The following is a 27700-nucleotide window of genomic DNA, read 5'->3' as shown; positions in this document are numbered from 1 at the left end:
TTATTACAAATATTTAAAAATAATAACTTTTTTTTTTTTTTTTTTAAAAACCCACCTACTCATGATTTTCAGGTCCCACTTTAATTTCACAGTTAATTCTTAGGATTGTCATACAACAATACACAAATTATCTCATTATTTAATCATGATTAAATAAACGGAAATTACATTAAATATCAAACATAGGAAAAAGCTGTATTCAATGAAAAATGGTCAACATATTCAAGCTAAGCATTATGATCAGGCTAAAGCTTTATAAAGTCATGATTCTTACAGACTGTATACTGGTTGGAGGTATGTATTAAGAAATAGAAGCTATGACCCAAAAAAAAAAAAAAAAATCCTGCACTTCACATGTTACACAAATCTGGTTTGTAAAACATCTTCAAACTTTGTTCCATGGTCACATCTATATTTAATACAGTACAATTTTAAAGCATTTTAAAAAATGATTCATTATGAAAATGGTATATATTTATGGCAGCTGACTCAAATATGCAACACATTTTATGTTAAAATACAGGACCCAGTACAAAAGCAGATCACATGTCAAAAACAAGCACTTACACTAAGCAATGTAATGGAAAAAAAAAGTGGAAAGTCTTACTGGACAATAATAATAATAATAATAATAATAATAATAATAATAGTAGAAATATAGTGTTAAGATTGAAAACCTACTTAACTGTTTAAAATACAAGCGCAAGTTAGCATAAGGTAACTCTGGAAAGTCTCGGATACTGCCTGTCTTTCAGGACAATAATCAGTCTCAGTTTCTTTTTGTAAACATGAACAAGCAAAGAAACAAAATCATATTCTTCCTGCATGAAGAACTCCAACCTCCTGTACTAGCCTCACCAGTGTAGACGTTCGTCCTACCCACAGCCTTCTAATGTGTTTTTTAAATAGTGAAACAAGTCAATACACTGTACATGTGAACAGAATAGATCCCCAAATGTTCTGGTGCAAGCCGATATTAAAACTTGCATCAGTATCAACGTTTATATCATGGCTGCAATGAGCAAATCTATGCCATGAGCCATGGTTCAGGCCTCGCCCAAAATCACGTTCACGCAAGTCACAGTCAAGACTGGATGTTGCATAAAGGGCCGAGTAAAATGTGCATCTTGACCAAATTTATCCTACAGATCAGGCCAGAGCTTGTGCCATAGTCGTGATGTATCCGAGTGGTTTCTGGAGCAGGAGTTCTCAGGGTTTTGGTCTGTAAACACACCAGAATAAAGTAGAGCAGGTAGAAAGCCGCCATCTCAGCCGGGTTTCTCTCGATATTCTGTAATAGCTTTCCATAGCTTACACAGGATTCCACCCCTGTGTGTTTGTGTGTGTGTGTGAGAGTGAGAGAGAGAGAGAGAGAGAGAGAGCACACAGGAACAAAATAAGTCCACATATTGAAATGTCGGTTGAGTTAATTAATATGTATAACACCAACTTTGGTTTCTGTGCATGTGTTTGTGAGCATTATGCTTGAGCTGTGTGGCTTCGATTATGTGGTTTGTCTGTAGGGACTGTACTGTTAGCTATAGCAAAGTGATTCTCTGGTGTATGTACAGTAGATGATGAGTGCTGTTCAAATAGAGTTCAATTTGGTAGTTGAATTTTAAAACTCACTTTAATCTCAGACTTTTCAGGTCGTCCCTTGTGACGCAATGAAGGATGTCGTCCAGAGTGTATTCCTCCGCTACAATCTACGGTATGAGAAATGCTAAATTCAGCATCAACTGTAAATAGTGTTTTATTTTATGGAGAGAAAAAAAAAAGCAATATTCATAATGAAGGTAGAGGGAGATGTTACCCTTTCTATAGAGTCTGCATCAGCTCCATGTAGCCTGAGCCATTTGAGCAGCTCAGGGTCAGCCTCACTTCCCAATGAAGTTTTCCCAATTGGGAACTCGTTTCCCAATGAACTCACACTCACTGAGGGAGTGGCAACATCTACCAAAAAAAAAAAGGCAAAAAACTAATACAAATGCTTAAATATATAATAAAACAGTGAAATGGATTACTGCTAAACTAAGACATAGCATTTAGTTAACACCGTGTGTGTGTGTGTGTGTGTGTCTGTGCATACAGACTAACCGATGGGTTGAAAGCGAATCTTCAGTAGGTTAATCTCCCTCTCCCTCTCTTCCAAAACCTGACGTAGGATACACTGATACTCTCGTTCCCTCTTCACCAACTCCTCTAACAACCTGGAACACAAAACAGAACTACTTTTATTTTATCAATTAACAAACAGTACTATAAAACTTGACCCCAGCTCCATTTTTATAGAAAGGATTTTGTACGAACACCTCTCCCCCCCCCGCCCACCACCACCAACCCAAAATCGGACAAATAATTAGTTAAAGCTGTATTAAAAAGTGTCAGATCTCCACCTGTTAGTCTCGAGCTTCACGCGGCCGAGTTCCATGCTGACAGAGCGCTGCGCGTTCTGAGACTCCGAGACGGTTGAACTGAGCGTGCTCACTCCAGATGTGGCCACCGTGTCATCATGGTTGGCAATGGTCGGGCTTCTGTGTTTGTCGGTGAGGCTTCCGTGAGCGATGGCATCCTCGTCAACGTCATCCTGGTCGGCAGGGTCGCTTTCGGATGCTAAACTGAAGTGTGGCCTTAGCTCTGAGAACAAACACCCAAAGAAAAACAAAAAAAAAAAAACAGAGAGACACATACAAACATAAAACACCAGTGCTAAGATATATATGCATTTATAACCACATTCATTTTTCATTCTCTTGTGACTTATCTACATAAGGCAACGTCAAACTTTTAATCTTCAACATACACTGTATGTTTCTGCCCATATAACTTCCGCTCACTGGATGTTTTTTGTTTTTCACACCATTCTCTGTGAACTTGATGTATACAGTGCAAAAAGTCTTCGGCATGCTATTTTTTTTTTTTTTTAGTACAAACTTTGTTATAGATTTTTATTTGATGATTTCTACATTATCGAGTCAGTACAAAAACGTTTTAGATTTCCAAACACTAGTTTTCCAGTACAAAATGAAATATTACAGAAAAACGTTTATGTCGGTAAAGAAAGCAGCATATTAAGTGGTAAGACACACTTTTCAAACAAAAAAACATAATGAAGGCTGATGGATTTTGTTGCAAAAATGAGAAGCAAGATGCTCAGTAAAACTACTTATAAAACTACACTAATTCTACCTGAGACTACTTTTTTTTAAGCAAAAAATATAACACCAAATATAGCCTTTGTTTCATTTATTACTGTTTACTGCTCTTTATAGTTTTTTTTTTTTTTTTTTTTTAAAGGAGAAACGTTTAATTTAATTATTTTTGAAGGCATCTTTGCTCGACAGCATTTCTTTGCATGTGCCTGAGACTTTTACAGTACTGTATTGTCAGTAGGACAAATGGACCAATAGTCTCAGTCTCTGAAGAGGGTCTTATCTGCATTGCAAGCCCTGTTTTGTCCTACTCTGACCAATCATATTCAAAATAAAGGCCAATATCCACTAGCTATCTCACTTCCTGAAACACTCCAATGCTCAGTTAATCTTACACGCTGTGTTTTCACAAGGTGAATCATTTGTGTGTGTGGAATTGACAGTGCTGCTTTGACTCTTTTTGGGATAGGCTCCCAGCACCTTCTGTGTGAACCGAAAGCGGGATGGCAACTTGATGATTTGACACACAACATATATTGAAATTTTATATTGTGTACATTTACAAAATTAAACAGCATAGCATTTATCACCAAATTTAAGCTAAATGATTCAAATTGCTCACTAACTGGCATGTAGTACCATAGTGCTTGATAACATAGCCCAACTAATCTCACTAATCCCCCCCCCAATAGTCATTACCTGGAACCAAGATGGTGATGGCGGTCTGTACGGCTTTCCGGATGATGTTATCGAGAGCAAACATCCAGTGAGGTTTGATGTTGTGATTCCGCAGCACTTTGTTCATCTGCAGAAACATGTGCAGTTCAAACACATGCATACAAAAAGGAGACACACTAGACGTGTCAATAAATCGGTATTATGATCCAGTATGTAACGTTCTGCTGTTATAACAGCATGCCTTGTCATGTTTTATTCCTCTTACACCCCAGCTATTTTTTATGCTTTATATCCGTTTACGGTTACATTTAACATTTTGGAACACAAGTAAGCAAGTTTCATTTATAAAGCATACTTAAAACAACAACAGTTGCCCATACATCCACTCCCCTCGGAAAGTACTGGAATTGGCAAGACGAATTCATTTGTTTTTGCTGCTGATTAAAGCCATTTGGGTTTAAGATCAAAAGATGGTTTTCCCTTTTCACCTGATTGATTTTCCCTCTTTTCTCAGCTTCAAAATGGCTTGATTTTCTCCCATAGACAGCTCTTTGAGCTACATGTTGGCTTATCCTTATTAACAACAAATGCAGTCTTCACAGGTGAAACTGAGTAGATGATGAGTAGATGAGTAGATGTTCAGAGCTATTTATTATTTAAACAATCAATCTAACAGGACACACCAGGGCATCAAGAAACACCTGGCAGTCCCTAAAACCCAAATGTCTTCAGTCTATAGCAAAATAAAAATTTGAATTGGCTTTGCTGTTCCGATAGTTTTGGAAGGAACTGTAAGTGATGTGCATACATAAGACTTTAGACTAAATATACAGACAAGGCACGGTATAAAGAAATAATACTAAGATGTGCAATAGTAATAGCAAGAATAAAATTAATAAATAGGGAAACGATTCAAAATGCAAGCATGAAAGACATTTGTATGAAGTTGTGTTGGGAAAATAAACAGATTTAAAAAAAAAAATAAAATTATATAAACTCAGGTGTCAACTTCAGCAGACTGTGACCAGAGCAAAGCCAGCTACAGTCTGCAGATCAGCCTCTCCCAATATCTAATAAACAGTTTGTTTTTATGTGCACACTGAATATTAATGTATTCCATGGTTACTGTGTAGGCTCAGTGGAGGTCACATGATCATGTGTTATGATGTAATATAGTGTTTAACCGTCTTAATTTACCACTGCATTTCAAAAGAAACCTCTACTTTTTCCTCACTTTTAAACAGCACTTATTTCCATAATCTTATAGTTGTAGATGCATAAGGTAATTTTATTTATTTTTTTAGTATCAGCGAGTTGATCTTACACTGGCACTGTACATAGAAATCTCCACAGTGTTTTGATCAAATCGTCCTCAAACAATCCTTAGACAGTGTTCAATAGAGGAGATTCATAAATACTAGAGTATACTACAGTCTTATGGCCAGTAGGTGGCGTCATGGGTAAAGACAATCTTTAAGGGATGTTATGTAATCTTTCTGAGAGGACGTACTTGTATAAAAGCTATCAAAGTGGCATATCCTTACCTCTCTCAGCCTTCACTCAAGATTTAAAAAAAATGGCCTTGCAGGGACCTTAACCATAAATAATCACTTTTAACTTATAATAATAATAAAAACACATTTTTTTTCGTAATGCCCATAATGCAAATCTTGGATATCATGACCCGAGTGTGCACATACTGCTTATCTTGTCACTGGGACACTCTGGACAGGGTGCCAACCCATCGCAGGGGACATTCTCACACACACATTCACAAACCCATTCACACACTATGGACAATTTGGAAATGTCAATCAGCCCACAACGCATGTCTTTGGACTGGGGGAGGAAACAGGAGTACCTGAAGGAAACCCCTGAAGCACAGGGAGAACACGCAAACTCCACACACATAGGGCAGAGGCGGGATTCGAACCCCCAACCCTGGAGGTGGAAAGGCAACAGTTCCACTTAGCCACCGTGCCCCCCATATGAAAAATTTATATATGATGAAGCTCACCGCGTCCTGGAAGCCGAACAGCACCACCTGCAGCTGGCTGATAGCGACGCTGTCGAAGTCCAGCTCCAGTTTGAGCTGCGATAGCGTATTGGCAATGATCTTCCGGTCAGCCATTCGTACAAAATCCCCCAGACTGGCCACCAGAGTGGAAATGTGCTCGTGCTTTAGCTTGGTCTCCTCTGTACCCTATAGGGAGAGCATCAACTTAAGTTTGTTTTATTGTCATCTTATTCATATACAGTGTCTTACATAAGTATTAAAGCCACTCCATATGCACTGTGTCTATGCTCACCTGCGTGAGCCCTTCCTGCAGGTTGGTGACTATTTTATCTCTGTCCTCAATGAGGATGCGGTGCAGCGTGGCCCTGCGCTCACTGTCCTTTTTCAGCATAAAGAAGCCCGGGTCCTTCTCCTCCGGAGACGGGGGGGCGCTGTGGTCCTCAAACTGCTCCACTGGGATGCTGAAGAACACACACTCTCAGTCTCATGATCCCAGCATATCAAAACAGTGATGCTGTTACTACTTTACATTTCAACTCAATGGGTGTCTCTATCTACAGTTTCTACTCCTCTCACTAGTCACCTGAGGAAGAGCGAGCGATGCCCTTTGACCTCTCTCTCACTAAGGCACTTGATGCTGGGCTTGAAGACGAAGGGGTTGGCGCTCAGCTCATTGTCTGGAGAGACCGAGCCATACTCACTGCTGCTGCTCGTGTCCTCAACTACCACCGGAACAGGAAGTGAGATACTACGCACATATTCTGGCAAGACATAGCAGGAATTAAGATCCGGTTACAAGACTGTTTCAATGCAGCTCATTAATTTCACTAATAGATAGCAAAGTCTAAATGGATTAGCAGACTCACCAGTTGCTGGGGTCAATGCTAGAAAAACACAATAAGAAAATACATTAAAGTTATTTTTTTAACATGACTTTATTAGTATACAACTTTTAAAGGAAGCAGTTAAAAGCGCTTTGTTGAAACCACAGACTAGAATGTGGACGTGTCTTCGTGGAAGAAGGAAATCATTAGCGTTAATAGATAGGCATGTAACTTCACCACATCACCATTTACAATTTATAAATGCTTACGTTCTTCAAGCAGTTTTTAAAAGTGTTCACAATCTGCACTGCTAGATAGCTAGCCAGATAGCTAACAAAGTTAACCTGACAGTATTCCTGAAGAAATGTTGATTAATTAATTAATTTAAAATAGCAGTCTTCACTGCTAATGCTACCCATGTAGCTAGCATAAGCTAACCTGACAGGATTTCTGGGATAAAGTTTAAGGAATTTTCTAAAAGCATCACAATCTTCACTGCTAATGCTACCCACGGAGCTAACATAAGCTAACCTGACAGGATTTCTGGGATAAAACTTTAAGGAATTTTCTAAAAGCATCACAATCTTCACTGCTAATGCTACCCACATAGCTGACATAAGCTAACCTGACAGGATTTTTGAGATAAAGTTGAAGGAATTTTCTAAAAGCGTCACAATCTTCACAGTTAATGCTACCCACGTAGCTAACATAAGCTAACCTGACAGGATTTATGGGATAAAGTTGAAGGAATTTTCTAAAAGCGTCACAATCTTCACTGCTAATGCTACCCATGGAGCTAACATAAGCTAACCTGACAGGATTTGTAAGCGAATGTATAAATAATTTAATTCACTACAAACTGTGCAAACATTTTACACTGTAAAATGGAAGATGGCGATCGCAAACCACACAGACTTTAACCTAATCTGTAAAATAGCAATCTATACATTTGCATATAATAAAGACCCAGCTTGTGCATATGCACACTACTTAACCAAGAAACACACCTGTGAAGTTGTTCCCCTTGGCTTTTTTCTTGCGAGACGTAACAGTGAGGAACTCGTGCATGAGCAGCTCGTTGGCTGCAGCGCGCAGGTCCGGGTCTGGCTCGAAACAGCGCAGAATGAATGCCTTGGCCTCAGACGACATGGTGTCTGGAATTTCTGGATGGATCTTAAACATTCCCACCTACTCACACACACACACACACACACACACACACGTAGCAGCGCACTTAGCAAGAATAAGAACACAAAAGTAATCTATCTAATTAATAAACAAAGAGGCACTTCATGGCTTAATAAAACCCCTGTTTTATGAAGGCCTTAATGTCACCTTGTATAAATCAGTGAAACCTTTAGCACACGTCAGTGCTGGCAGTCTCTACAGCCAATTCTCTCATTGCCAGCATGGGATTAGGGGCAATCCCCTTTTCAGGAACATTGCCATTCCCTACATGGCTGAGGAATGTAGAGCTCAGTCTAAGAAATAGGCCAGAATCAATAACAATCCTATACTGGGCTTTAACTAGAGGATGAGCCGTCTGTGTTCATGAGTTCACACCATGAAAATGTTTATTTACATTCTCAGGTTTATTGTCTGTAAAAACATGCATGGAAAGTTAGATTAGCATCTCGAAACCTTTTCCATGTTCTCAAGAACTCCGTTTCAGTTCTATCAGTGACGGCGAGCTTCAGAGAAGGTCAAACAATGTTATCTTGGTTTTATACATTTAAATCTGATGATTTACAAGACAAATTTACAATTGAGGTGGTATTTAGTGTTTTTTTTTTCCTTTTCATACTGATTACTACATCAAAAGTAGAAAATTCAGTGACTTGAAATGAAAGAGACCATTTTATAGCGTCTGCTAAACAGTAGAAAACACACAGGTTGAGTTTCATGTGCTGATGTGTACTAGTTCATCCCAATTTTTAATTACTACTGTTATTTGTTAGATGACTTCAATAAAGTGCTAGTGTTTGGTATCTCTGTTATATAAAATAGATTAGGTCTAGTTGACCCTACATGGACATGGATATATCCTCTCTGAGTGACTTATTAGAAACACCTACACACCTGCTCATTCATACAATTATCCATTCGGCCAATCATTTAGCAGCAGCACAATGCATAAAATCACGCAGATACAGGTCAAGAGCTTCAGTTAATGCTCACATTAAAGAGCAGAATTGGGGGAAATTTGATCTTAGTGATATGACCATGGCTACAGTAACTCAGATACAGCCTTGCACTTTGAGGATGGGCTACAACAACATATCGGGTTACACTCCTGTCAGCCATGAACAGGAATCTGAGGCTGCAGTGTGCACAGTCTCACTGAAACTGAATAGCTGAAGACGGGGAAAAGATCAGGTGACATTTTTCAAATCTGAAACTTTTCAGATGAGTCCATCTACCTGAAGGTTAGATGATTTTGAGATGCTTTCTAGCTCACCATGGCTGTAAAAAGTGCTTATTTTAGCTACCGTAGCCTTCCTGCCAGCTCGAAAGAGTCTGGCCGTTCTCCTCTGACCTTTCTCATGCCTGCTTTAAACAGATATATTTACTACTTCTTTTTTTTTTCAGCACATAATAGCTTAACACTCATTTTGTCCAGTGGTTATGTAAACATTTGCACTTGACTGCACATATGCCTGTGTATTTTCTTTCTCACATATGTGCACTTCGTTCTCATTTACTTTAATGAGTGTTTCATTTTATCGAACCATTTTAGTCACTCATTACTCTAATTATTTGATGCTAATTTCATGACTGTCTTTGTTCATATTTAATGTGTTGATAATGTTGGTCACTATGGCCATAAACCGGCTGCCTGTTTACAGGGATTGGAGCATGGCGGCTTTTTTTTTTGCCAAGAACTACACAGAAATAAACAACAAAAAAACACAACAACATTAAACCACTTTAATGAAAAAAAACAGACTATAATGTATTCTAAGGGCTTCCTCAACTAAACTTATAATGACTTAAAAACCAACTAGCCATGAATCCTTGCATTTGGGACACAGGCCAAGTCTCTGCAAAAGCTTGTGAAATTAATTATCGGAAGTTCTCTGACCTTAAACATGGCTGCCTGTGGTTCTCCCAGCTCATAAAAAGGTGGTTTCCCTGTGGCCATTTCTATAATGGTACATCCCAGTGACCAGATATCCGCTGGTTTCCCGTAACCACGAGGGCCTTTGTCTATGATCTCAGGAGCCATGTACTGTAATGTTCCTGCAAAGAAAAAACACGCCATGAACAACACAGTGTCACATTCTGTTCATCACTTAGCAATGGAGGTCCTATAAAACAAGATCTTATTTTGTGATTTTAGAGAAAGTGGAAAGAAAATACTCAGTATCTTATAATCAACTATATTTTAAAAAGTATAAGCATATCTTTTTAAAATATAAGCATTTCTTGTAAAAAAAAAAAAAAAAAAAAAAATGAAAGCATGAAATTCGTTTGCTTGGGAAATGTTTGGGAATCTTTGTTCCCATCAGATCAGTCGTTTTGTCTGATAGTTCTGTATTACTGATACACTTAACTAGACTGAACAAAAAGCTGCATTACTAAAACCTGCAGGGAAAACACCAGAAAGTTCCAAGAGACCTCCGTTCTAATGCGTGACAAACTTATTAATGTCACTAAAGAAAGAGATCACATTGCATTAATGTGTGTGAAAGTTGAGAAGGTCTCTGGGATCTGCAGATACAGGAATGGGACAAACACACTGCCTTCAATTCTCTCCGAAAAACCTCACGGGACCAAATGTTCTCTAAAGAGCAGCTCGGTCCAGATTGTGAGTGACTCAAGGGCTAAAAAGTACCAAATGTTTAGCCAAGGGATGAAGAATCACCAAAAACTTTTGTTTAAAAGAACTAAATGTACTCTTTTATGTATGTATTTATTTCTTTCTTTCTTTGAAAAACGCACTGATTAGTTTCCCAGGCCAAACAGTGCGCAAGTCAGGACTTTACAGGAAGTGAGCTAGACTGTGATGAAGATGAATTCAAGAGAAGGGACTGAAAGTACGATAATAAAAAGTTACATAAAAGAACATTTAAATCACAGTCAAAAAAACATTTTTTTTTTTTTTACTGTGAATATACTTGACCTGTTTTGTTACTTCCTTACTCACTAAAGGAACATCTGTGAAATCTAACACTAAACCAATTGTTTGTTTTCTCTATTTTACCCTAAGGGTATACAAACATTTGCACTTAACTGTATAGACAGTAGGGTGCAGTACAGTATGTACTGAAGTCCACTACTATTTGTAGATGAATTGAATATCCTGCTTATGTCATTCCACATATAAACTCTCAACACACAGACTAACAATTGTTTCGTAATTATATTAAGAAAGGAACAAACCACTTGGAGTCATATCATTATTATTATTATAGGAAAATAATCAATGTTTATGTTAAAATCCCAATGTTTAAGATTAATCATACAACACAACATAGTGAAGTGTTTAATTCCTCTTATACCATAGCAACTGGAATAGGAGCCAATGATTATTCATTTAATAAAGAATGACTTGCTGTACTGTTTACAGTTACAGGTCGAGTTAAATGTTGTGGAACGACCCCAAAAGTTCCTGTTATCACATACAATCATTTGAAAGTGCTCTGCAATCATTTGCGGGTGCTCTGGATGAAACAACCAGCTGAATAAACTACTAAAGACATTGGAGAATGTATAGTTTATTATAGAAAACATGTTGGATACCAGTGAAGGTCTCGGTGCAGGGGTTTATTCCAGCCAGGCGCTTCGACGTGCCAAAATCAGAGATTTTCAGAACTCCACTGTAGGTGTTTATCAGAACGTTGTCTCCCTGTGTAGGGTGGAAACATATATATGAGATGAGTCATCGTAGTGAATGTGCACAAGGCTAAAACGGAGTCGTTTATACATTTTAAACAGTAAAGATGTGTGTTTCTGATTAGGTTCTTTCAAACTAAAGTGATAGAACTCCCACTTGTGCACATGCACCTGCTAACAGGAGGATTCCAAAAACATACAGTCCCCTCTGAAAGTATTGGAACAGCAAGTACAATTATTTTATTTTTTGTTTACACTGAAGACATTTGGGTTTGAGGGGCGCACGTTGGCTTAGTGGTTAGCATGTTCGCCTCACACCTCCAGGGTCCGGGGTTTGATTCCCGCCGGGGCCGTGTGTGTGGAGTTCTCCCCGTGCTGCAGGGGTTTCCTCCAGGTACTCCGGTTTCCTCCCCCAGTCCAGACATGCATGGTAGGCTGATTGGCGTGTCTAAAGTGTCTGTAGTGTATGAATGGGTGTGTGAGTGTGTATGTGATTGTGCCCTGCGATGGACTGGCACCGTATCCAGGGTGTACCCCGCCCTGTGCCCGATGTTCCCTGGGATAGGCTCCAGGTTCCCCCGCGACCCTGAATAAGGAGTAAGCGGTAGAAGATGGATGGATGGACATTTGGGTTTGAGATCAAATGATGAATATGAGATGAATAGATCAGAATTTCAGCTTTTGTTTCCTCAAAGTGTGGAGAAAAAAAAATGATCTGCTCATGATCGGAAACATACAAGCTCATCTGTGAAACATGGTGGAGGTAGTGTCATGGCCTGGGCTTGCATGGCTGCTTCTGGAACAGGCTCACTAATCTTTAATGATGATGCAACTAATTTAACACATCTAGATTTAAATATGAGGAAATGAAAGCTGTAATACTCAGTCGTCAATGTATAGTGAAAACAATAGGATTGGCCTTGCTGTTCCAATACTTTCAGAGGGGAATGTAGGTTTCATGTGACTAAATAACAGCTGTTTTTTAATACATTGGACATTCATGTAGCTACGTATGAAATTCAAATGAATAGCTACACAGTCAACAGAGCATGAGTTTTAAACACGGCAAAACTGATTAGATCTTGAAAAAAGATCTTCTCAATCACCCTGATAAAAGATAGCACTACAAAGACAAGTTCTTATCAGCACCGTTCCTCAGAAACTCTGGCCCTGGTCCAAGTAAAACCACAAGAACACTGTATTTGTGCACCCAGAGGGATTTTCTACCGACCACCACATGGCAGCAGAAGTCCATAAAGACAGGGCCTGAGCAAAAACAGATTAACATTTACTGAGGTGACCCTTCATACAGTCTTAAGTAAAGAAATGAGGCGTGTATGATGTCATGATGTCTCAGCCCACACGTTCTAGAAAATTCCCCTCTCACAATAGAACAAAGAAAGGCTTATCATCAAAGCATACAACAAAAAAAAATATGGTTCTGACGTAAGGTATTTTTAAATGTTTCGGTCTTCGCTGTAAATAGAGAAACATTGTTGAACAGAGAACCGTAATTAGTTTCAAGACAAAAAATATTATACTCTGTCATTTATTTACTTGGTTCTCCAAGCCGATGTGCAGGACTGATCAACAACTACCGGAAACTTTTAATTATTGCTACACAAGGGGGTCACACCAGATACTGAAAGCAAAAGATTCATGTACTTTTGCCACCCACATATCTAATAATTGGACCATTTTCCTCAATAAATAAATAAATGACCAATTAAATGTGTTTTGTCTCATTTGTTTAATTGTGTTCTCTTGATCTACTTTTAGGACTTCTGTGAAAATCTGATGATGTTTTAGATCGTATTTATGTGGAAATATAGAAAATTCTAAAGGATTCACAAACTTTTAAGCACCACTGAAAGTTAGTATAGAAACAATAACATATTTGCATGAGAACCTTAATATAAACCTGTGATTTGCCTTGTAGCTGGAACTAGCTGCTGATATAGAAAATTTAAATGATTTAACATTTATACTACAGGGGTTTATGACAATAGCAGAATTAATATTTCCATAATCATTTCCATTGATGAAGGTAAAACTAATTTATATTGGGTTTTTTGTTGTTGTTTTTTTAACATGAAGGTTGGTACCTTGATGTCTCTGTGGGCGATCTGGTTATCATGCAAGTATTTGAGTCCCTCCAGGATCTGTTTGGTGTAGAAGCCGATGGTTGGCTCATTGTTCTTCAGTGGACCCCATTTGGATCGCAGCAGTGCTGAGAGACTGCCTGTAAACAACAATACACACCACAGTCATAGTTATCAGAAACAAAAACTACAACAACAACAACAAAAAAGCATTTTTGGAAAGTGAAACTAAATGTACTAAAATTAAAAGCTAAAAATATTTCCTGCAAAACTGAAGAAAAATATATATACATATTCCTTTGCATCACTCCTAGTTTAGGGTGGAAAATCATGGCTGGCAGAAAAAGAGCGAGTGTGGTGTGTAATATTATATTATATTATATTATATTATATTAATATTGTGTGGAATATAATTATAGAATTCTCTCGCATAGAAAACGGTCTTATTTTTAACTCTCTCGCACGAATAAAAACATGTCTGGGTTCTAGTGATATGGTGTGTTGCCAAAATCGAGCAGAAAATCCCACCAGCTTGAATGCACAGCAGTCATCCAAAAAATAACATCTAGTATCGACTACAAATACAAACTAACATAAAGCAATAAAACCACACCAGTAACTCTTCATTTGGAATAAAAATCTAAATGAATTTCTATCAAAACTAGAATTCTACTGCTCACACATACAGTATATTCTAATACCCACACATAAAGTACCTCAGCTTTTATTTCTAACTTTATTACATCCATATTTTTTTTAGTTTTTTTTTTTAATTAAACCATTTGGTCTCCATTTGCATGCTTCTTTCTCACCTCCTGGTACCTGCTCCATAAAAATCTTGATGAAGCCGCCTTCACTGATGGAGCCCAAATACTGCACAATGTTTTTATGTTTCAGATGCTTGTGTAGGGCAATCTCCTCATGCAGAGGCTGGGAGTACCTACACACACACACACACACACACACACACACACACACAATTACAACAGTACTACAAAACTGTTCAGATTATATCCCTCAAGCAAGATACCATTTTTCTTCAAATTTGTCCGCAACAGTTTTCATACATTGGAGCCTTTCCCCCCCCCCCCAAGACTTTATAACCCAGAACCGTGGGCTATCCATGGACTCAGTGTGTACAACCCCGGCATGAGTATTAAAACTCTGTACCGGGCGGGATAGGGCCCTCCCATGCTCCTCCTCATTAAAAACAATGACGCACAGATAAGACTCTCCCAAAGCATGACTGAACTAATGGCTTTTCTTTAAAGACGTACTTGATGTGAACGGAAGCTTGAGGGACTACATCGCGTAAGCACTCTTCTGCTAGACTAATAGCCCTCGGTTGGCATTTTGATTGAAACCGTGATTTATTTTGTTCATGTGTCGCAGACGTTATTAGGTTTTTCATACCCACAGCTGCTGAATTATGTATTTTGTTTATTTGTGAAAAACCCTCATTGTACATCAATATTTATCATTAATATGTCACGTTCAGTGGCTGTTTAGTTGACTTTAATACCGATAAGAAGCCTGTATTCATTACAGCACTGTGAATATCTTTTTTTTTTTTTTTCCCCCGACCGCGTATCCCAGCTCGTTGGGAAGCCGGGGTCAGAGCGCAGGGTCGGCCATGATACGGTACCTTGGTTTTCAATTTAAACTTCTTCCACAGCAGAAAATGAGTCTATTTTCACTTCAGTTAACAGTGTCCGATATTATTTTCCTATATGATAGTGGAAACTGTCGATTAAAAATGGGCTGGGTTCATATCAGAAAAACAGGGCACACTGATCAGACTTTGAAAGAAACCGTGGCAATATTGTGGTTTGCTGCTCCTCATCAGTGGTGGTATAATCTTTCACTTGATATTTTCATTACAACCTCAGCTTCATGCTGATATATTTATTCTCAGTATGTTTTACATGCAGTTGATACAGAAAATCTACAGGGAGCTTATCTTTGCTCCATTACATTAAAGCAATGCAGGCTCTCCATCCTTATAAAAGAGACACGCATTTCCTGTGCGTCCCGCCCTCCTTAACTGCTCTCTTTATTACCCTCGCAAATCACAACCAAGAGAGAGAGACACCGATAAAGAGCGAGATTAAGGGAAATGAAGTTAGACAAAGCAATAAAACAGACTCTCGTTTCTCTAATTGCACTCCCTCATTTCCTTTCCTCACATCTTGGCTTCGCTCCTCTGACGAAATGATGGAAGTGGGACGTGAAGAGAACGGCATCAACACAAAACAAGAATTCTGTAGAGGAAGCCCCTTAGTGCTCGAACCCTTTATTCCTCTGAGTGCATTTGAAGAATCAATATGTCATTAATAATGATACTCAGTGTTACTTCAGTCCATCACTTTACATCACTAACCCAATCTGTACAGTCATTTTCATGGTAATGAAAGTTACAAGGTAATACATTAATAGAGTAAATAAATCAGAGGGAATAAAAGCAGCAGATCAGCTGTAAAAATGCTGGGCGTGTGGAAACATCTCATGGTTTGTGAAAGTGATTTGTAATCACTGTTCATGCCAAGTATCAACAGCCAAGGGCTTCTCCACTACGGGTTTGAGTTCTGAACTGATTCGAGGCAAAATTTGAGGCAAGTCAGGCAATTGTCTTACTTGCCAGTCACTTCTGGTCCTGCTTAGTGTACATAACACAACAAAACGTTTTATTTTGTTTGGGGAATTAGCACATCAGTGCATTGCTGATTAAAATAAATCATTACAGTTATAGAAAGATCAATTCTATGACTACACCTAACTCTACCCCTAAATTTAGGTCACAAAAGTATATTTTTTTGACTCGAATAAACAACACACAAAAAAAACAACACTAATTTTGTGAGGACCAGCCAAATGTCCTCACAACCTACAAAATGTCATGCATTACTGCCATTATCAGGATATTTGGTGCTTACAAAGGGCTCAAAGCTCGCACAAACACCCACACACACACCACTGCCACCTTTATGAGAGCACTTTTATGCTACTGTTCTTGACCTCCCACTACAAGTAAATACATAACATTAAGAGGACATGTACACAGTCTGACATTATGGACGCTACCATGTCTACCAGATCTTTCCATTTTTGGAGAATTTTGCTCAGAATTGAACTGTGTAGCCGTATAGCTGCACACAGACCTGTCTCAGCACCTGCTTCTGTATGCTCTCCAAACGATGTCAGTTTAAAGGTTTCCCTCTGAGAAAACCTTTCAATGTTCTAAGCCCTTTAAAATCCAATCTCACAGACAGTAAACTGGCGTTCCGTCCCACCGGGCGGAAAGGAAATCGACTTAGCGGACGTTTTCAATCAGTATAAACAAATGAATTATTTTAGTCTGGTATAAGATGAGTCAGGACACGGTTGGGTTTCTGTGTGTAGAGTATCGTGACTGTGTTTAGGTGGGTGTTAGTGGATGGGAAAGAGGAGGGGTGTGAACCTGATGCTGGGCAAACAATTCACACCTCTCCACAATAACTCTGGTACAGAGATAAAACGCACTGAATACCACAGTAAAATCAGAACTTTTAAACAAAAATGTAAACAAAAAGAAATACTTATGGAAAAACTAGAAAATTCTGACAGTCCCGAGTGTCTACTTTACACAAAGTCCTGCGTATTGACGTACCTGCTGTCCCGCTCGGGAATCTCCTTGATTGCCAGTCGCACCTGGTTACTGAGGTCGCGACCCGCATAGACGATGCCGAATGTGCCTTTACCCAGAATCACCCTCTCGCCGTGCTCATCGTATTCATAGTCATACTACACGGACACACACGGGAGTGTATCACTGCACATGTGAGAACTAACTACACAGACATTTTCATTTTTTAGACTTAAAATAATCTATGCAAAGTTAAGGGTTGTGTTCGCATATATTCGAAGAAATTGTAGCACAACAAGCACAAACACACACACACACACACTTTATAGAAGCTGAGTCATGTTTGAAAAATGACTCATCATTTCAGGTAATTGCTGCTATTTATTTAACCACACAACAGGTGTAGTCCGGCACCAAGTGTATGTGTGTGTGTGTGTGTGTGTGTGTGTGTGTGTGCGCGTGAGTGTGTGTGTTTGTATATACCTCTAAAGTTTCAGAGTCACAGTCTGCCTCATCCGGACCTTTCCAGCTTTCTTCAGTCAGACTGTTCACTAGCTCACAGAACCTATAATACACACATGTATATAAAGATGCAAAAACTTTTTCCCTTCACACACACACACACACACACACACACACACACACACACACACACACACACACACACACACCTTTTGCAGTGCATCTCTGTGCAGAAGTAGATCTGGAAGTCTTCGGAGTTGTTCACTACATAGAGGAAAGAGCTGCGTTCATCGAACTTGGAGATGCTGTGCGAGAGAGAGAGAGAGAGGAGAGAGATTATTTACATGGAAAATTATTTTCAGATCTTACATTATGTGTATTGTTCATTTGATTTTTAGTCTTCACAGAACTGACACATGAGTTCTGATGCTCATATGGCTATTGTAGGCACTTTGGGCAGTGGACATCAGCACGGGCTCTCTGAAAGGTCTGCAGCTGCGCAGTTCCATACGCAGCAAGCTGTGATGCAGCGTGTGTTCTGACATCTTTCTATCACAGACAGAATAGACTTTTACAGCAATGTGTGCTACTGTAGCTCTTCTGTTTGATCAGTGCAGACGGGCTAGCCTTCGCTCCACACGCTCATCAATGAGGCTTGGGCGCACACGACCCTGTCGCCGGTTCACCGGTTGTCCTTCCTTGGACCGCTTTTGGTAGGTACTAACCACTGCATACCGGGAACACCTCACAAGACCTGCCGTTTTGAAGACGCTCTGACCCGGTCGTCTAGATATAACAATTATGCCCTTGTTAAAGTCACTCAGATCCTTACGCTTGCCCATTTTTCCTGCTTCCAACACGTCAACTTCGAGAACTGACTGTTCACTCGCTGCCTAATAAATATTTCCCATCCCACTCACAGGTGCCATTATAATGCGATAATCAATGCTAATCACTTTACCTGTCACTGGTTTTAATGTTATGGCTGATCGGTGTATATGGCACATTTTATGTAAGGAGAAATTATTTTGCATTGTTGGAAGGAGTCTCCAGTGTCAAAGCTTTGTAACAGTCAGATGCAAAGCAGTAACTTTAGGTTTTCTGCCAGGGAAAAGATTTTGTGGTTTCTCTGTAACATGACAAGCTGCATATTTCCAGAGAGAATAATAAAAACAGAGCCTGAGGTGGGAATGTCTGGTTATACTTGCTATAAAGTAAGTGATAACAGGAACTAACTTGTTTAAAGACACTGTTACTGTTTAAAGACTGTTTAAAGACACTGTTCTTTAACATGGAAATGTATTCATTGACAAATTGCTGTGGTTTAAGAGGACGTGCTGATATAGTTCCGCTGCTCTATCTCATACACACATACGCTCGCGCGCACACACACACACACACACACACACACACACACACACACACACACACACAGAGAAAAAGACAGAGAGAGACAGACAGACAGAGAAAAAACCTCACTATTGCACTTCACCCACTACTGAAGGGACTTTCCTTTTGGTAGTGTGTGTGTGTGTGAGAGACAGAGAGAGCGCGATAAAGCGGGCAAGCAGAGGGACTTCAGAACGTTTTAAACAGCTTGTGCTTTGAACAACTGTTCACTTTTTGCCGTGATTAGAGTGGGAGAGACAAAGTGCGTGTGCGTGTGTGTGTGTGTGTGTGTGTGTGTGTGAATACATCCGTGTATGAGTATCTGCTTTGTATTGCACTCTAAGCCTCTTTTATGAGTGGACCTTCAGTGGATGTTCCCTAGCAACCCAGACTCTGCTCTGACCAATCACAGTGAGACATTCAGGCCTTGCAGGTGTCCTCCATTCAGTGGGCAGAAAATAAACTAATCTGTACTCGACACTTAGACTTCCATGACCCATTTAAAATTTTTACTGGAAGTGGAATGAACATTTCTTTTTGTTGTTTCCCTGTTCCAAACAGAACCCCTTTAAGGAACGCAAGAACCTTTAACTATCTAATAAGGAATCCTTAAGAAACCTTTGGGTTTTTTTTTTTTTTCGAGGAGTGTAGGTGCAGTATAAAATCACATTATACAATATATAATTATCTGGATAGGATTGCTGATGATTTGATATGATTCTGAATTTTTTTTTTCAGTCTTTGAAGCTGTGGTTGCCAAGACAACCAAAAAATCAAACCTGCTTAGAACTGGGTTAATTTAACATAAAAAAATGATTATACACATATATATTTCAAGGGCAAAATGTAGTATAACACAGTATGTATTTCGTATACAGTATGTGTACATCCGTTTACGTAGGTGCTGTTTTTCAAGTCCCTGCTTGACAGACATTTAATCAAAATATATTTTGGCCTTGCAAACTGTTATGGGATTTATACCTATATACAGCACTGATGAATTATCGAATGTGACTTTCTTTGTAGAGCCGGCTACAATTCAAATCACACGCCGTGGAATCTTTAGTACATCTGGGTGACAAGGAACAGGAAATTGTTCAACCATAACTTCCTGTTTCACAGGGGTCTAAATATGAGGTAACAAACAGGCCAAATTCCCTTAGTCATTCCTAACAATGGGTAAGACCAAGGAATATAACTGATGTGTGGCGAAAGGTTGTTGAGCTTCACAAAACAGGAAGTGGCTATAAGAAAATAGCACAAACATTGAAAATGCCCATTTCCACCATCATGGCAATAATTAAGAAGTTCCAGTCAACTGGAAATGTTATGAATCGACCTGGAATTGGACGCGTGTCTATACTGTCTCAACGCACTGTGAAGAGGACGGTTCGAGTGGCCAAAAAATCTCCAAGGATCACAGTTGGAGAATTGCAGAAGTTAGTTGCGTCTTGGGGTCAGAAAGTCACCAAAACTACAATCTGAAGTCACCTACATCACCACAAGTTGTTTGGAAGGGTTTCAAGAAAAAAGCCTCTACTCTCATCCAAAAACAAACTCGAGCGTCTTCAGTTTGCCAGACACTACTGGAACTTCAAATGGGATCGGGTTCTATGGTCAGATGAAACCAAAATAGAGCTTTTTGGTAATAAACACCAGAGGTGGTTCTGTCGCACACAGAGAGGTAGCCATATGGAAAAGTACCTCATGCCCACGGTTAAATATGGTGGTGGATCTTTAATGTTTTGGGGATGTTTTTCTGCCAGAGGACCTGGACATTTTGTTAGGATACAAGGCATCATGGACTCTATCAAATATCAACAGATATTAAATGAAAACCTGACCGCCTCTGCCATGAATGATCTGACTGTTGTTGGATCTTCCAGCAGGACAATGATCTAAAACATACATCAAAATCAACACAAAAATGGTTTACTGACCACAAAATCAAGGTCCTGCCATGGCCATCCCAGTCCCCTGACCTGAACCCCATAGAAAACCTGTGGGGTGAACTGAAGAGGAGAGTCCACCAGCGTGGACCTCGAAATGTGAAGGATCTGGAGAGATTCTGTATGGATGAATAGCCTCTGATCCCTTGCCATGTATTCTCCAACCTCATCAGGCATTATAGGAGAAGACTCAGAGCTGTTCTCTTGGTAAAGGGATGTAGCACAAAGTATTGACTAAAAGGGTGCCAATAATTGTGTCACACAGGTTTTTTTTTTATTATATATATACAAACCTGTGTTGTGTTTGCAGTTGTTTGATGTCCATGAGAGCAGAGTATTTTTATAATTTTTTTTTAACAAAAGGTTAAACAATAGACAATTTTCACAGCCTTCTTTGCTCATATTTACAGAGGGTGCCAATATTAGTGTAGGGCACTGTATGTATATTATATATATGACATCTTTCTTTGTAATTTTAGAAGATGTACGTATTTTATAGTTGTTATGATATATAGTCTAAACAGTTGGTCTGGGTCAGTGAGACATGGCTAATGAGTGAACAGAACACGAGGGCTGCTGTTGTTGCTTGAGGCTGCAAGTGGCTGTAAATCTTCACTTTCAGAAAGTGCAGAAGTGTAGGCACTCATCCCACACTCTGTTAGTGAACTCAGCGCTGGTCATGGTCAACTTGTCTCGTTTGAACTTTAAGGTGGGAGAAGACTCACCTCACGCCTCGCACTGACGCTGCACTGAAATTCCACTCATGGATCCCTTTATTCTGAGAGAGAGAGAGAGAGAGAGAGAGAGAGAGAGGGAGAGAGAGGGAGAGCTCAAAATGTTATATGATAATGTAGTTTGTTGCCCTTGCTCAGTGTTTGTGTGTGTGTCATTTTCTCCATAAGAAGAAATGAGTTAGAATTCAGTCCACAGCAGAGAGAGTGAGAGACAGAGAGACAGAGAGAGAGAGAGAGAGAGGAAGTAAGTGTGTGTGTGTGTGTGTGTGTGTGTGTGTGTGTGTGATCTCTCACATTAGAGGGAAAAATAATGAAAGATAAAGGAAGACAAACAATGATAACATATTATAAGGTACACATGGCCAGATTTCCCTCAAGTGTGTGGGTGTGCACCACTTTCAAGCACGTCTGTGTGTGTGTGTGTGTGTGTGCGCGCGTGTGAGTGCGCACTTGCCTGCATTAGAGACAAAATGATTGACAACGCAAAAGAACAAGAGAGACAAACAGACAAAAGAGAGAGACAAACTATTATCATAATGCCCACATGGTCATTTTTTCCCGTTAATAAGAGCAAAAGATGAGTGAGAGAGAGAAAGAAAGAGCGAGAGAGAGAGAGAACGGGGGAGAGAGAGAGAGATAGAGAAAGAGAGCGAGATAGAGAAAGAAAGAGAGAGAGAAAGGGAGAGAGAGAGATAGAGAAAGAAAGAGAGAGAAAGGGAGAGAGAGAGAAAGAAGGAGAGATAGAGAAAGAAAGAGAGAGAGAGAAAGAGAGAAGGCAACAGCAGGAGTGTGCACATCTAATGAGTCAGTAGTAAGAAGTGTAAGAGTCTGAAGGTCATAGAGTGCAAATTTACTTCTCAAACACACACACGCACACAGACACACACACAGAAGAGTGACGTAAATGTAGATCCTTGTCAGTAGCACACCGATCTGGTTGATCTGGTTAAATCCATCATAAATCATGTGCTGTCCTACATGAAATTGTAATTGTAATGTAATTGTCTCCCACAGTGCGAGTGTGTGTTCAGTGTTTGTGAGGATGTGTACTGGGTCATGCAGTGCGAGGAGTTTTGTAGTTATGCATGAATAATGTTTTTTTTAAGTTTCTATTTCGCATATGTGCAAATTTGCACAAATAATCAGTTGGCCTACGATTGCAATAACACCAGTTTAAAACACTGACACAATGAGAGGTTTAAGTAGCTTCAATGTTATGTCAGATTTTTTTTTTTTCATTTCAAACGTTATTTATAGCAGAATGAAGTTCCACATACAATGAGTGAATGAGCGTGTGACTGAATGAGTGAATGAATAAGTGAGTGAGTGAGTCAGTGAATGAGTGAATAAGTGATTGAATGAGTGAGCGAATGAGTGAGTGAGTGAGTGAATAAGTTTATGAATGAATTAGGGAATGAGTGAGTGAATAAATAAGTGAGTGAGAATGGATGAGGGAGTAAGTGAGTGAGTGAATAAGTGAGTGAATAAGTGAGTGAGTGAGTGAATAATTGAGTGAGTGAGTGAGTGAATAAGTGAGTGAGTGAGTGAATGAATGAGTGAGTGAGTGAATGAGTGAGTGAGTGAGTGAATGAATGAGTGAGTGAGTGAATGAATTAGGGAATGAGTGAGTGAATGACTAAGTGAGTAAGAGTGAGAGAATGAGTGAACGAATGAGGGAATGAGTGAGTGAATGAGTGTATTAGTGAGTGAATGAGTGAGTGTATTAGTGAATGAATGAGTGAGGGAATGAGTGAGTGAATGAATGAGTGAATGAGTGTATTAGTGAGTGAATGAATGAGTGATTGTATTAGTGAGTGAGTGTATTAGTGAGTGAATGAGTGAGTGTATTAGAGAGTGAATGAGTGAATGTATTAGTGAATGAATGAGTGAGGGAATGAGTGAGTGAATGAATGAGTGAATGAGTGTATTAGTGAGTGAATGAATGAGTGATTGTATTAGTGAGTGAGTGTATTAGTGAGTGAATGAGTGAGTGTATTAGAGAGTGAATGAGTGAATGTATTAGTGAATGAATGAGTGAGGGAATGAGTGAGTGAATGAATGAGTGTATTAGTGAGTGAATGAATGAGTGATTGTATTAGTGAGTGACTGTATTAGTGAGTGAATGAATGAGGGAATGAGTGAGTGTATTAGTGAGTGAATGAGTGAGCGAGTGTATTAGCGAGTGAATGAATGAGTGAATGAGTGAGTGAGTGTATTAGCGAGTGAATGAATGAGTGAGCGAGTGCACGAGTGAGTGAATGCTCACTTTGTCATCAGGAGCCACGTGCCAAATGGAGAGCGTGTTCTGTTCCACATCATTGTTGATTGACAGGTAAGACGGCTGGTAGACTTTAGTGGGCTCCAGAATCAGTACCTGTCAGAAATACAAAATCCATTTATAATTATTGCATTAATGCAGTAATAATACCTAACAACAAATCAATCCAATTCAGTCCAAAAGCAGTAATATGAACTGTTTCTGATTCTCAGCGATCAGAAACGAACACAGTTTTGTTAAACGATACTGTATTCCCCAAACAGCATAACATTACTCCTTACTAAGTAAAAATGTTTGTTCTTACTGACTAAAAACAGTAGGTATGAGAATGCTACGATAGAATACCGTGCATAACTGTACTGAATCATTACCGAGCACGGCTGAATCCTCAAATCCGATTGGTCAGAAAACGTGGATTACTTTTCTATAACTGCACGGCACAGACAGCAGTTCCAGCTGTCACAAACATCATAATCGTTCATGAGGTGAAGTTTTTTTTGTTTGTAGGAGGCAATTAGGTAACATGGACTGATGTCCCTTCGTCCCACAAGTGTTTTGGAACAGTCACAGTACTTTGCAAATTTTCCTAGCACTTCAGGACATAGGAGTTTACGCATTCTTGTTTCTCGGTAAAATGACAAGCTGTAGGGGTTTTTTTGTTGTTGTGTTTTTTGTCTCATAACATCAAGAGAGAGAATACACAAGAGGCTGGAGAGGGAGCAATTGTTTATTACATCCGCAACAACTTGATAATTGATTAATTTTAAAGTAGACTCAGACTTTTCGGCCCTATGTTAGGTGTATGCATGCAGATTTTTGTGTGTGCGTGTGTGTGTATTTCGTACAGGAAAGCGGACGGACGATACATCCTTTTTGGTAGCCTCTACCAGGAAGTCCATCCAAAAATCCAGTAGTTCCTGTTTAGGCCCTGGTGGGTCAGTCGAAGGCTTCTTAAAGTGCTGATAGATTAGAATGGTCTCAACCAGCGAGCAGAGGTACCTGAAACCCACACATACATGAATTATTACTTTTATAATCATTTTTTAAATTATCATTAAGACATGACATATAACATAGACAGTAAGGCAATGTTACACCATACTTGATAGACTACGAATTCCCATATAAGTAAATGTTTAATACAAAAAAAACCCCCCAAAAACTAAAAAAAGAGGCAAGTACAAATAATCGTTCCTCTCCAGTTTCATGCTGTACTGCAGCCAAGAACTCCAAGACAAACGACACACGTACAAAATCCCACGCTATATTTATCTCTTGTGCCTCTCCCACCAGCCAATATTTTCTCAGGAATCTTTTTAATCCTTCTGCGCGTTTCATTCAAATACGGGAGACTTCTAATTCTGCCATGACTACGCCAACAGACAACACTTTGTGATGTAGATGCAGTGACGCTGCCAATGATGTCTTTGGCTTTGACTGTGGCATGGCTGATGGTGCCAGATGGGTTAGTCTGCGCATTTCAAAAACTCAAAATCATCCTGGGAAATTTCTCATGAGCTTAAAAACCTTTTGATCTGAAGGTGCGCGGTTAAATGTTTGAAATCGGGGTCGTGGACAAAAATATAATCGTGCCGACGTATTCATTCCTTTCATTTTATTTTACGGAAAAATACTGTTTTTAAACGGACGACTCGGAGTGAAATATTCCGAAAAGCAACCGATAAAGAGTCCAGCGTAGGTGTGAACTCCTTTAACACTGTCTCAGGGAAATTCCTCAAGAAATCGGTTGAGGTCAAATGCCAAGAATAGATTTCTGGAAATTCTCGGCAAAAAGCGTGTCTACTTTGAAGATGATGTACTAAATTAGTTTGATTTCTTTTGGATTTTTTCATCACAACATAATTCCCATAGTTCCATTTGTGTTATCCCAGAGTTTTGATGACTTTATTTATTATTCTAAAATGCGAGTGGGGATACTTTAAATAAAGAATGAGTGTGTCTAAACTGGTAGTGTATATATATATATATATATATATTACCAGCTTGTGTGAAATGTACTCATGTGAACTTTGTTTGAAGCTCCCCCAAGGCCCCTTTTAATCATACGGCAACATGCCGTGTTAGTTTTCTTTTGTTTACACACCAGTCTTACGGGGACCGAGAAAGAGAAGTATATACAGTAAGAGAGTATACACTAGAAGCCTGTCTGGCTGCAGGCCAGAACAACATTAATATATACAGTATATATAGGTGTGTGTTTGCACATACCAGACGGGAGCTTTAAGTTTGAAGAGCTTCTCAGATGCTTGTAAAACACGGGTGTTGTCGCAGGCTAGAATGCTCGCACCCAGGAAAAAGCCCACATCCCAGTAACTCTGTAGCTTATCCAGACTGCCTTTCTTTCCCAGGAGACTGCTCAACTTTACACCTAAACACACACACACACACACACACACACAAATCAAACTATTACAAACATACACCTAACTAATACGTCTCTCTACGACAGACATAACAATAAACATTAACTTAAACATTACACCTGCACACTGAGGACCAGCCTTCAGAACCATCCTGTGCCTTTATTTGCCCTCATATATTATAATTCTTTTCATTGCTTTATGAGTTTCACATATTCTAGCCCTTCAGTTTTACTCTGTGGTTTTAGAGGGCGTGCTTGCTTTCGGAGGACACGTCAAGCTCCTCCAACATGATGTTTGATATTAGTCACACAAGCTAGATGAATGCTAGCTCCCTTAAATGCCTCCGAAGCATGCTTGTGTGGACAAACCAAACTTACAATCCTACAGCAGCACAAGGCATCCTCCACAATGCTAGTGGGCAGTACAGACTAAAAAATGATCAAGGGGTCTGTACTTAAGCATATCAGCCTCTGTAGTCTCTTAATGTTAGTCATTAAGACACTACAATTAACAATGGTAGGACTGAGCGATTAATTGTTTTATACTGTCATAGTTCTTATTAACAGTGCTAACAGTTTTAGCAAATATTAAAAAGGGAAATTCGACCCAACGGCAACTCAATAATTGAGGAATAAAACACGGTGCGGTTATTAAAATAAACAGACGCAGGTGGTGTGACGCAGGGTTATTAATTATTTTTCTATATCAGCATGACGCAAAGTGCTTTATTGCTCTTATACCACAGCAATTTTGCCAACAATTAAATTAAACTAAAGAATGGCACCTCATAGTTTTTCGCATTTAACTTTAAGGAACGTCGATGAAACAAGCACAGGAGTAAGAATCAGTCTGAATATGACAGGAGGGAAAAGCAGTAGTACAGGCAAGAGCGTAATTTCATCCGATTTTTCCATGAAGGAACAAGATATTCCGTTATTATGATTCGTAGATACTACGCAAATATCCATTACAGGCGTATTTATAGCAAAACGTTGCAACGTACCTACATCACGGTCAGCACAAATGACGCAAATAGCAAACGTGTAAACACGATATCTTGGATTATTTCATATTATTTCACTTTCATATGTGGATTTCATTTCTGCTTTAAATACGATGGGGAAACAAAGATTCGTGGAAATCCAAAAACAACAACAACAAAAAAACCGCAGCAGGCTCTAGATATGATGAATAAAGATGAGTACAGGAAACATTTCCATGAATGGGAAAAACAACGGTTATCCTAGACAGGGTCACTGGGACTCTGGAGCCT

General features: G+C 39.2%; 1 protein-coding gene across 1 annotated transcript in view; it reads right to left on the bottom strand.

Annotated features, from left to right (window-relative positions):
* map3k5 (mitogen-activated protein kinase kinase kinase 5) overlaps nucleotides 1-27700 on the bottom strand; it is a 63526-nt gene continuing 35826 nt past the window's right edge. Inside the window, exons 9-30 of the mRNA XM_053644255.1 lie at nucleotides 26273-26432; nucleotides 24889-25042; nucleotides 24032-24139; nucleotides 21757-21809; nucleotides 17903-17998; nucleotides 17715-17796; nucleotides 17256-17389; nucleotides 14422-14549; nucleotides 13613-13749; nucleotides 11415-11520; nucleotides 9754-9911; nucleotides 7679-7859; nucleotides 6714-6731; nucleotides 6431-6608; nucleotides 6140-6308; nucleotides 5848-6033; nucleotides 3852-3957; nucleotides 2397-2637; nucleotides 2098-2210; nucleotides 1814-1953; nucleotides 1630-1706; nucleotides 1-1329 (exon numbers count right to left, since the gene is read on the bottom strand). Coding sequence (XP_053500230.1) covers nucleotides 1269-1329; nucleotides 1630-1706; nucleotides 1814-1953; nucleotides 2098-2210; nucleotides 2397-2637; nucleotides 3852-3957; nucleotides 5848-6033; nucleotides 6140-6308; nucleotides 6431-6608; nucleotides 6714-6731; nucleotides 7679-7859; nucleotides 9754-9911; nucleotides 11415-11520; nucleotides 13613-13749; nucleotides 14422-14549; nucleotides 17256-17389; nucleotides 17715-17796; nucleotides 17903-17998; nucleotides 21757-21809; nucleotides 24032-24139; nucleotides 24889-25042; nucleotides 26273-26432 — 2786 coding nt within the window. The 3' untranslated portion in view covers nucleotides 1-1268. The remainder of the gene's footprint in view (nucleotides 1330-1629; nucleotides 1707-1813; nucleotides 1954-2097; nucleotides 2211-2396; nucleotides 2638-3851; nucleotides 3958-5847; nucleotides 6034-6139; nucleotides 6309-6430; nucleotides 6609-6713; nucleotides 6732-7678; nucleotides 7860-9753; nucleotides 9912-11414; nucleotides 11521-13612; nucleotides 13750-14421; nucleotides 14550-17255; nucleotides 17390-17714; nucleotides 17797-17902; nucleotides 17999-21756; nucleotides 21810-24031; nucleotides 24140-24888; nucleotides 25043-26272; nucleotides 26433-27700) is intronic.

Source organism: Ictalurus furcatus, chromosome 2 (assembly GCF_023375685.1).
Source record: "Ictalurus furcatus strain D&B chromosome 2, Billie_1.0, whole genome shotgun sequence".
Lineage (NCBI taxonomy): Eukaryota > Metazoa > Chordata > Actinopteri > Siluriformes > Ictaluridae > Ictalurus > Ictalurus furcatus.
This window is presented reverse-complemented; position numbering and strand designations above follow the sequence as displayed.